Source organism: Macrotis lagotis, chromosome 1 (assembly GCF_037893015.1).
Source record: "Macrotis lagotis isolate mMagLag1 chromosome 1, bilby.v1.9.chrom.fasta, whole genome shotgun sequence".
Lineage (NCBI taxonomy): Eukaryota > Metazoa > Chordata > Mammalia > Peramelemorphia > Peramelidae > Macrotis > Macrotis lagotis.
The window spans coordinates 41,148,557-41,160,680 of NC_133658.1; the positions used below are offsets into that span (position 1 = coordinate 41,148,557).

The 12,124-nt window shown below is 38.9% G+C and overlaps 1 protein-coding gene across 1 annotated transcript in view; it reads right to left on the reverse strand.

Moving 5' to 3' along the window:
• The window catches only part of CNGB1 (cyclic nucleotide gated channel subunit beta 1), a 106,332-nt gene that overhangs the window by 35,270 nt on the left and 58,938 nt on the right, over positions 1-12,124 (reverse strand). Inside the window, exons 22-23 of the mRNA XM_074211170.1 lie at positions 2,596-2,700; positions 1,362-1,519 (exon numbers count right to left, since the gene is read on the reverse strand). Of these exons, the coding sequence (XP_074067271.1) occupies positions 1,362-1,519; positions 2,596-2,700 (263 nt within the window). The remainder of the gene's footprint in view (positions 1-1,361; positions 1,520-2,595; positions 2,701-12,124) is intronic.

Consider the following 12,124-nt stretch of genomic DNA (forward strand, 5'->3'; position numbering starts at 1 on the left):
GAACAATGAGGAAGGGCTACTGGACATCTCAAATGAGCATTGCATTGTGTCCAGCCTGGATACCATTGATTTGAGGGACAATGAGAGAGGATTACTGGACATCTCAAATGAGCATTGCATTGTGTCCAGCCTGGATACCATTGATTTGAGGGACAATGAGAGAGGATTACTGGACATCTCAAATGAGCATTGTATTGTGTCCATCCTGGATACCATTGGTTCAAAGTGATCTTAGCTCTTCCCTGAAGGGTCCTGGAGGCTTTTTGGAGAGACAACCCCTAGAAAGTGGAAAGAGCTGTGGACCAGGAGGCAGAGGTCCTGCGTTTGACTTCTGAATTTGACATTTAGTACCTCAAGGAAGACCCTTCATCTCTCGGGTTTTGTTATCTGAATCTGTAAAATGAGGGTAATAATGTTTTGCACCACCTTAGCTCATCATGAGAAAATGTTATATTGACATGAGCTAGTTATATTGACAGAATAGTGGAAAGAGCTCTGGCCTAAGAAGTCAAGAAAGACTAAAGGTCAAATCCTCTCTGAAGCTCAGTTTCCTCATCTGTAAAAGGAAAAGACTTCAGAATCGTCTCCAGAAGCTCATCTTCCCGAAAGATAAATCAACATCAGAATTCATACCTCCTCAGCATCCATCCCTTGGGGCCATCCTTCCTTCTGTTTGGAGAGGGTGGATATGAACACCTCCTCCCAGACCCTCCACTTAAGGAGAGGAACTTCTTTAGGGTAACTCATAATTGCCTACCTGGCTTCAAGACTTCATCTATGGCCTGGCTTCAGATGCCCTCCCTTCTTCTCTTCCCCCTTCCCTTTTCAATTTCTTTGTGTGTGGTATCTTTGCCACATTACTTTGTGAGATCTTTGAAGGCAGGGACTGTCTTTTGCCTTCTTTTTGTATCCCCCAGCATTCAGCATGGTTCCTAGTAAACAGTAGGTACTTAATTAATATTCATTGACTTTGCTTTACTTTGTCTGCTTAACACTTAGCTTAGTGATTATTGACCGCCTGAAATAAGGGAGTTAAAATAGATGGTCTCTTCCAAAGAATTTGACATTCTATAATTCCCCACTTCTTTGTAACCTCTTGTCTCCCTCCCTAACACACACACACACACACACACACACACACACACACACACACACAGTATTAAGCTACTTTACTTCTCACCCATCTGATAACAGTTCTACCTCATTTAAATCCAATCCATGCACAAGTCAAGACATAGCCTCCATTATGTCATTGGTCTTCTTCCAGAATGAAGGATGAATAACAGCAACAATGATCTGGCCATTGGACCCAAGATCCCTTTCCTCCTCACCACCTCATTACTCATTCACCTCTCACTCACATGGTTTAGGGCTTTCCTCATCTGAAGTGACATCAGGATCAATGAGTTTTTCTTTCACTTTCTCAGTCCGTTCCTTGAAGAGTTTCACCAACTCCTGGAGCCGGTCATTGATGATCGCACTATTGTGGCTGGCTGTGGACTCAGCTCGTTCAGCAGCACTGGGGAGGGAGGGGAAGAGTGATGGGAGAAGCAAAATCTACTGAGCACCTTCACTAATAATAATCATCATCCATGTAGAACAAGTGCAAAATAAAACCTGATGTTTCTCCATCATTTTCCATGTTCAACCTCCTAGATCTGCTCTGATTCCAACTTCATGTTGGGAACCAAAAAAATACATCATTTTGTTTAAGGATGCTTTGACTGGTTTGAGGGTAACTCAGTTCTGGGACTATTGGCATGCTCTCACTTTGGTCCCATTCAAAAATTTGAACAAAAAAATATAGATTTGCTTCTAGTTTAAATTGCTTCCTGAGGTATGTTGATTTGTTTTGTTCTCAAAAACTTTGAGATACATGAATAAATGGTTAGAGAAAGAGAGACTTTAAGATAGATAGATAAGTGGATGGATAGAGAGAGGGACTTTGAAATAGATGAATGGATAAAGAGAGAGAGTGTGAGTGAGAGTGAGAGATAATGGGTGGATGGATAGATAGATAGATAGATAGATAGATAGATAGATAGATAGATAGATGATAGATAGATGATAGATAGATTAGACAGATGGATGGATAGATGGAGGAAGGGATAAAGGGAGGCAAGAAGAGAAAGAGGAAAGAAGAAATATAAACTTTAACAATGAGACATAAAATACTAAACTTTAACAATGAGACTCAAAACACTAAATAGCTATATAGAGTTACAAGAGGTTAACTTTAGTCCAATTCCTTCATTTTACAGAAGAACCTGAGACCCAGAGAAATGTTGTGGTTTGCTTAAGGTCACACACATTGTAAGTATCTAGCACACAGCAAATTCTTAATAAATGCTTTTCAGCAATTCATTCAAATGGCAGAACTAGGATTTAAATCCACATTAACTGACAACAACCACAGCATGTTACCTGTCACATTTAACCCTTTAAAACCCAAACATGTTGCTTAACATAATGAACTAAGTTCTCCACTCCCCAAAAAGTCTTCAAGATGCATCATTATTAATGATCTAGAGCCAATGAGTCACCAAAATGCTGAGATGTCCTTAGTTATTCATAGGAGAGAAGTTTCCAACTCACTCTTGTCCTTGGGGACTAGATGGTCCAGACCAGGCTACCACTGGAGATTGCACTGGAGACAGGGCCTTGAGCTCCTCCTCCTCATCCTGTGACGGAAGCCTCTTCCTAGACAGAAGTTCAAAACATTTTCAGCTATATGCAGAGGGTCCCATGGAAGCGACGTCTGTTTAAGTTCCGCAAATGAGGAATACACAAGCCAGAATCATTTGACAATTGTGTCATTAGGGACAGCCTTCCAGGCAGCTAGTGGGGCCACTTATTCCCCAAAGTGGATGTCAAGGGCATAAGGCTTTTAAAGGGAACCATCTTTTTTTTTTTTTTTACCACAGTGATCTATTCACAAATTGCAGTGCAGTCAGTGAATGTATCTTTCCATATTGAGGGAAATAATCCTCATGAAGAGAGATCACTCCATTCTGGCCACCACCAAGAGCCCTAGGAATAGTAAACCACCTCCTCAAGATAACTATTCCTCCTAGAAAAATGCAGATCATGAAGTTCTCTTCTCAATTTCAAATTAATTAATAGATGAATGGAGTACAAAAAGTTATGCTATATGAAAACTATAATTGCAGATTTTTCACCTGGATTCAACAATGTGGGAAATCTGTTCTGTACTCAGATAGATGGTTCAGTGGATAGAGTATTGGGCTTGAGTAAAGAAGACTCATCTTCCTTGTTCAAATATGTTCTCAGATACTTACTACCCTGTTTGCCTCAGTTTCCTCATCTGTCAAATGAGTCAAAGAAGGAAATGACAAACCACTCCCATATCTTTGCCAAGAAAATTCCAATAAGGTCATAAAGAGTTAGAAACAACTAAAACAAAAACCCCATATATGCCTAAAAAATCTATATCATTTCCTTGTTGAGCTGGCTAGGAAGAGACCCTCGTAAAGTTATAACCTAACAACTTTTGTAGATACTACACACCATTTCCCAAAACCACAACTATTAAAAGACCCAGAAAAGTCATTCTTACTACTAAGTCAGTCTTGGGCATTGTATGGTTTTATTAATGGAAAGACACTAAAGAAGATGAAACATCATCTACTTTACTGCCCTGATACAAGGGCATTTGATTTGCAGCTAAAGTTGTCCTCTCTTTTCTCGTCCTTCTCCATTCTCTCCTCTTTCTTCCCCTTCCCCTTCTACCCCTTCCATTTTATTTCTATCTTCCCCTGCCTTTGCCTTTTCCTCTCTCCCTCCTTCTTTCCTTCTTCTTTCTTTCTTTTCTGCTTCTTCTTCTTTCCTCCCTCCTCTTTCTCCTCCCTCCTCCTTTTTCTTCTTCATCTTCTCTTCTTCTCCCCTCTTCCCCTCCTCTCCTGCTCTGTCTCCCCTCCCCCTCTCTTCTCCCCTCCCTCCCCTTCTTCTCCTCTCCTCTCCCTCTCCCTTTCCCTCTCCCCTCCCTCTTCTTTTCCTTCTCCCTCACTCTCAACCTCACCCTCACCCTCTCTCCCTCTCCCTCACCCTCACACCCTCCTCACCCTTACCCTCCCTCACCCTCCCTCTTCTCCTCTCCCTTCCTCTCCCCTCTCCTCCTCTCAAAGAAATTTGGGAAGAATTTTGTATTGCAGAATGAAGTGACCAGAATCAGAAGAATAATTTATCCCCAGTAATCACAATATTATAAAGTCAAACCACTTTGAAATATTTAAGAACTCTGATCAATGACCAACCATAGATTCTAGAGAACGAAGCATCTATGCCACCTGGCTCCTGATCAGGAACTAATGGATCGGCCAGCTAGGTGGCACAGTGAATAGAGCACCAGCCCTGGAGTCAGGAGTACCTGGGTTCAAATCCAACCTCAGACACTTAGTAATTACCTATCCGTATGGTCTTGGGCAAGCCACTTAACCCCATTGCCTTGCAAAATCTAAAAAAAAAAAAGGAACTAATGGATGACCAAAAGAGACATAAACTTTTGGAAATGACCAATGTGGAAATTTGTTGTGCCTGATGGGGCATATTTGTTATGAAAGTTTTTTCTTTTTTCTAAACTGGGAAAATATTGGTAGGGAGAGAAAATAAACACTTGAGAATAAAAAATAAAATTTAAAAAGAAATGGAACAAATATTTAATAATATTTTGAGTTTTTTTTAAATTATCAAACTGAATGCACAAGGCAGAAATCTGCCCCCATCATCTTTATTTCTTCCCTCTCCATCATTCTCCTTATTCAATTAAATCTTCTAAATTACACTTTCTCACTATCTGTCCACAATATTCTTTCTATTTCTACTGAACCAATTCAGCCTGATTTCTTTATCCCTTCACCCTTGGGTTATAACAATAGTCTACCAGATGGGAAAAAAAATCACTGGATTAAGAGTCTTGAAATCTGGTTTCTTGTTACTACCATTGACAATAATTGATTATATGAGCCTGGGCAAATCACTTCCTTTTACTGATTTTGTTTTCACCTACATATGAATTGTACTATAAATTGAGAGTTATAAGAAAACATAAGAGGTCATCTAGTCTAATTCCTTCATTTTACAAATGAGTAATCTGAGACCCAGAGAATTTGACTTATTCAGAGTGGGGAAGATGAGATATGAACCAAACTCTTCTAATACGTAAAGTCTAACATTTTCTCACTGCAGGATAATCTCTAAGGGTTTTTTTTTTTCAGATCAGACTATCTCTTATTCTATGAATCATATGAGTGAAAGTTGCAAAGAGGAAAATTTTGACTTGATGTCAAGAAAAACTTCCTCCTAATTTAAGCAATCCCAAAGTGGAATGAATGAGCAGCCAGGGGAAACTGTGGTTTTATCACAGGTTTTCAGGGGGCATCTCTTGGGGGTTAGGATTGGGCAAGATGGCAAAGGATTTCCCTTGCTGGTTCATGTCTAAACATCCATAAATCATTATTTGGCAAACTAGAAAAAATCAAGATGGGAAGTGGATTTTCCAAAGTTTCCTTTTCTCACTAAAACTCTGTGCTTTTACAGGATGTCCTCGGATTTGTTTAGAAGCTTTCTTACTCTGTACTTCCGTTCTGAGATCACAAACACTTCAGCTGTTGAAGGAAATTGCCTTGTTTAAATTCCCTGGCATTTGGAGCACCAACTGAACTGGACCAGGAAATTCAAAGTTGAGTTACTTTATAGTTGTACCTAGAAACTCTCTCTTAATGATACCAGGGAAGGAAAAGGGGACAGACATACAATAGAGGTAAGTTATCAGGGGAGAACCATCAGTACCCCTGGATTTCCTGGCTTTCTCCTGAGGTGTCACAGCTTCCAAGGTTGAGAACTGAAGGTACAACTTTCTGACCTTAATCAACGAAGCTAAATGGAATTTCCGTTTTTTGGGGGGGAGGGGAAAGTTGAAATAAAAGCCCTGGAGATTTTTTTAAAAATTCAATGTCTCCTGTTGTTAAGTCAATGTCTAGAATTGATCTCTTCTATTTTACCTTAAAAGGGCAGAACCAGACAGACACTGGATCAGAAATAGTTTCCAAGGGTTCAAGCTATAAAATTGCTCTCTCTGAATCATTCAGGAAAGACATCTTCTTGGAGGACCTCTCAGGTCTCCAGGAAGAAGCTAGATTGCTTCATAGAGAAAGGCTTGGAGAAGCAACACTATCTCTCTGATACTAATTCATCTCCACAAGACTCTCTCTACTATATCAGCAAATCTCTTTATTCTAAAAGCACACTCCATCCTTAGACTACTTGGAAATATCTTCTTGTTCCTATGGCATCTTCCTCTGGTTGATTGTTTTCTTCCAGAACCTTCTTTTTAAAGGAGGAAACCCAGAACAACTGAGCCTTCATTTCTCCCTAGGTTACATTGCTGACTCATCTCCACCCCATTTGATGCTCCTTTGGGACACGGACTGCCTTTCTTCTGTTTTCCTTCTGGCTTGAATTTATATTCATTGTGCATGCTGTTATTCAGTAGTTTTAGTATTGAGTAACTCCACTTGGGGATTAGAGAAATCCCAAAGAAATCTGATCAATACAATGATCATCCATGGATTCTAGAAGACTAAGGAACTATGCCACCTGCAAAGGGGTCATGGATGCCTCCAGACCAAGGTAATGGATGACAAAATGAGCCATAAATTTTTGGCCAATGTGATTTTCCATTCCCTTCTCCTCTTTATCTTCATGGATAAAGAACTAAGGCAAACAGGTTAAGACACTTGCCCAGGGTCATTCAACTGTAAGTGTCTGAGACCAGATTTGAATTTAGGAAGATGAGATCCAGAACTCTATACCTAGTTGCCAATAAAAATTATGGTTATAGTCTGGTTGACTCTTTACTAAACTGCTAACCACTTGCATTGCTTGCTATGAGCCAGACATTATGTGAGTATTTAAGATTACAAAAGTAAAAGGAAAATAATCCCTGGCTTCAAGGGTCCTACAGTCTGCTAGAATAGGAATATTATAATTCCCATCTCACACACTGAGGAAACTGAGGCCCAGAAACCAAAGTGATTTACCCATGGTCACACTGAAAGTAAAGAGAAATTTCAGAATCCAAGCCAATTCTAGAGCTCTTTGCCACTCTTGCCATTCCTATCGACAATGCCCACTTTGGGTAAATCCTCTAAACCAGGAGTTCTTAGTCTTTTCTGTATTTCTTGAACCCATTAAACCCAAGAACCCTTCTCAGAATAATGGGCTTTTTAAAATAAAGGAAATATGCTAAATTTCCACTATAGATGAGTGAAAATAAAAATATAGTTGTTTTTCCTTCCAAGTACATGATCCTGTGAAATCCATCCAAATCTATTGGATAGATTTAGCTGGCCGTGGACCCCAGTTTAAAAGTTTAAGCTTTGAAATTATAGAAATGATTCACTTGGGAGGGGAGAGGATTTATTTATCAAGGACATTGGGAAAGAAGGATAGTTATTCCTTGGGCTATGATCAGCAAGACTTACATGAAAAGCAAAATGAAAACAAAGAAGACAGCATGTGAACATCTAGCTCCATTTTCATCTTTATAACATGTTTTCTGTTCATTCATTTCAGTTGGGTCTGACTCTTTGTGACCCCATTTGAGATTTTCCTGGCAAAGATACTGGAGTGATTTGCCATGTCCTTCTCCAGGTCATTTTATGGATAAAGAAACTTGAAGCAAATAGGATTAAGTGACTTGCCCAAGGTCACACAGTTAGTATGAGTCTGAGGTCAGATTTGAACTCAGGAAGATGAGTCTTCCTGACTCCAAGCCCAGCACTCTATAAACTGTGCTACCTAGTTGATCTTCGATAACAATTATTACTAGAATTCTATGAAATATGACAGAAGTATTCATTGAGTGGTCAAACCTAAAAGGATAGAAGAAAGAGGGGCAGCTGGGTAGCACAGTGGATAGACCTGGAGTCAGGAGGACCTGAGTTCAAATTTGACCTCAGACACTTAGTAATTACCTGACTGTGTGACCTTGGGCAAGTCACCTAACTCATGAAAGATAGCTTTCATGGACCAACTTTCTCTGAATTACTACTGTTTCTACTAATAAAAAATGATTGATAATAATCATTACATTTTACTATATTATACATGATAACTATATAATAATTTGCCTAATATAATCATTATATGATAAACTAATGTGATATGTCTTGCATTATATTGATATTTAATGTTTTATTATTTTTAACATTTATATCATATTAAGATTATATTCTGCCTAAATATCTCCTGCTCTATTGAAGAAATCTGGGGGTCCCACATCTCTACCTACCTTTCCAGCACTATGACATTTCCCAAATGAAAAATATTTCCATCTGTCCTACAGCTAATCTGCCTTCAGCCATTGGTGAGGATCTCTGCTACAATTCATTGCTCCTTCTAAGTCATGAGATATGCATTACCTTTGATAGCTTTCAAGGTACCTCATCAGGATCCCCATAAGGATCCAGGAACTTGGAGAGGTGAGGAAGAGGAAAGAAGAGGAGCCATTAGTGGATATTCAGTCCAACTCTTTTTATGAAAATCATCTGGCTAGGAATGTCAGCAAAACGAAAAGCCATCCCTGGGACCATAGTGGCCCCAAAGCAGCAGTGGCTGTTACCTAATACACTTCCCCTGGGGCCTTCTTAACCCATCTAGAGAAGTACATCATCTTTCTCTGACTATAATCATAACAATGAATTGCTAGAAAAAGAGGAATGATGCTAGCCTTGATGAATTGATCAGGGGGAGGAGGAAAAAATAGAACAAATTCAAGATCCACCACATCTAAGTTACATGAGACCTTAAAATAAATCTGATCCACTTTTACAGTTGAAGAAAACCAAAACCCCAAAAGAGGAAAAGATTTGCCCAAAGTCATACTAATAATTCATGTCCAGGTCTCCTGACTCACAATCCAGTGTTCTTTCCATTATAATCACACTTCCTCTCATAATAACAATGATGACAGTAACTCCAGCTCACATTTCTATAGAAATTTGAGGTCAGTAAGTCCTTTTCTCAGAACAGTCCATAGAGGTAGGCAGAGCAAATATTACAGGCATAACCCTCATAATAATGTTCTTGGGATCAATGTCATTTTACCCAATAATTTCATTAATTCAATTAACACAGTCTACATAAACACTTCCACTATATTATAAAACATGATAGTTATAAATTATAACAAATTGGCCCCTGTATTGCCTAAGAGCATATTTTTGAGCAACCAGGTGCTCACTTTCCAACAAACTGAAAACCTACTCTCATAATTATTAATCAATTAATAAACATTTATTAAATACCTATATTATACTAAGTGCGGGGGGATATAAAGGAGGTAAAAAGACAGTCCCTATCCTCAAGCAGATTACAATTTAACAGTAGTTACTTATAGCTCTTTGTTGAGTGAATGAATGAATGAATTTTCATGATAGTATGATTTTGCTTTTGTGGCTACCTAACAGTGATTCTGGGGTTTATCCACATCAGCTAGTGGACGCCTGGTCAAACTGGCTAAGATAGGCTGGCGTTTAGAACAAAGAAATTCCTAGGGTTTGTTTGGGGTTGTTTTTTTTTTTTTACTTTCCTGATCTTATGAGATTTTACCCAGTGATGATAGAACTCTTAGCTCTATTAATCATAAAAACCTTGAACTTCAGAGTAAGGAAGTTGAGTAGCTCAAAAAGAATTATCATTTACAATTACCCAAGAACAAAGACCACATTTTCAGAGAAGATTGAAGGTCCCTACAATGGTCATTCCTTGCTATAGGGAAGGACAATTAGTATATTCACAAATCAGACCTATACTGGGAAGGTTAATCACGTATAAATGAGACCTCATTTAGTGAGACCTATCAATACATTTTGGTGAAAGCTTGCCAGGACATGAAAGCATTGACTGAGCCAGAAAACCTGATGTGGAATAAATGTAAGTTATAATTAGGAGAAGTCAATCCCATTATCATTGATTCATGATTCAAGTTTAATGAAGGAAAGACATCTTCCTTAGAGCAAAGCAAGTAATCTTAGTCTTCAGTCTTGAGTCAGGACACGTATGAAAATGAAGTAATGGGAAACACTGACATGCCAAACAGATGACTTACATCTTCAGGCAGATGATTTCCCTCCATCATCTATTTTCCCCAATCCATCATCTCCTGAATTCCAGTTCCAGACATGCCTGTTTGCTTACCATCCACCTGGATGTTCCCTAGGCATTTTAAACTCAACATTGTCAGGGGCAGCTAGGTAGCACAGTGGATAGAGCACTGGCCCTAGAGTCAGGAGAACCTGAGTTCAAATCCAGCCTCAAACACTTAATAATTACCTAGCTGTGTGACCTTCTGCAAGTTACTTAACCCCCTATTGCCTTGAAAAACTAAAAACAAAAAAAGCTCAACATTGTCCAAAATAGAACTTGGTATTTTCTTCCTTCCCCTCCTTCAAAATTCCCTATTTCTATTGTGGGTACCATCATACTTCCCATCATGTGTAGGCTTACAACCTCAGAGACATCTCTAATCCTGCATTCTTTTTTTAATTTACTTTTTTTAATTTTATAATTTTTCTCCTAATCCCGCTTCCCTCCCCACCCCCCACAGAAGGCAGTCTGAAAGTCTTTACATTGTTTCCATGGTATATATTGATCTGACCCTGCATTCTTTTATCCTCCCCCAACCCCTATCTAGCCAGTTTCTTTTGATTTTATCTCTCCATCATCTCTTGCATCCTTCTCTCTATTCACATGGTCACTGTTCAATCATATAAATAAGATATCTGCTTATAAATATTAACTATTATTATTATATAATTATTATTACTATTACTCCTACTATTATTATTATCACCTCTCCCCTAGGCTATTGCAATAACCTCCAAATTGGTCTCTCTGTTTCCATTCTCTCCTCTGTTCAATCCATCTCCCCTGCCAAAATGCCTCCCTTTAGTACAAAGTCTTACCATGTCACTGTTCTGGTTCAGTTGTGTCCAACTCTTCTTGAATCCATTTGGCATTTTCTTGGCAAAGATACTGGCATGGTAGAACAATTCCTTCTCCAGCTCATTTGACAGACAAGGAAACTGAGGCAAACAGGGTTAAGTGACTTGACCAGGGTCTCACAGCTAGTGGATGTTGGAGGTTTCACTTGAACTCAGGGAAATGAGTCTTCCTGACTACAGTCTCAGTGCTCTATCCATTGGACCACCTAGCTGCCCATGTTGCTTCTCTGATTAAAAAGCAGGAACACCCGATTGCCTCTAGCATAATGTACAAGTTATTTGGTTGGGAAGTTAAAATCCTTTCACAGTTGGTCTCTAACCTTCCTTTCCAATATTCCTTTCTCTAAACTCCATATTCTGTTATTTCTTCACCTCCACAACTTTGCATAGACATGTCCTTTCTTCTCCTTGAACTCAGCCATCCGGGACCTAAATCCAACTCACATGTGAGAAACCAACAAGTTAGTTGTCTCTACAACCTTCTCTCAAGGTGAGGTTTGATGACAAATTTAATCTGGCAAGGGAAACAATTTTACCTTGTCTTAAAATTCAAATTACCTTCAAAACAGGTAATTCCCCTGTTTAATTTTGCTGATTTATAGCCTGAAACTGATTTTAGAGCAGAAGTTTTTAGCTTTGCTATGGTGTGGACATCTAAGACATTCTGAGGAAGTCTAAGGACACCTCAGAATAAGAGTCATAAAATAAAATCCTTGGGGTTACAAAGAAATCAACTACAATGAAATAGTTACCAAAGTATTAAAAAATCCCACAAACTCGTAGCCCCCAGGTTAAGATTCACTGCTTTAAAGGGAGTTAGAAATTCCCTCATACTTTCAAAATACAATTATTTTCTGTTTGTTTCACAAAAATAAGCCCAGTTCAGTCAATCCTCTCTGAGTTAGACCAGGATGTGTGAGAAGAGTTTTTAAAAAGTCAAATAATTAAAACTGAAAGGATCTTTCTTTGCCACTCCTATTACTGATCTCCCTGGATTTTTTTAGGTCTCAAGGAAAAATCCCAAGGGCAACTAAGTGATTCAATAGATGGAGCCAAGCCTGGAATCAGGAAGACCTACATTCAAATCTAGCTTCCAACAC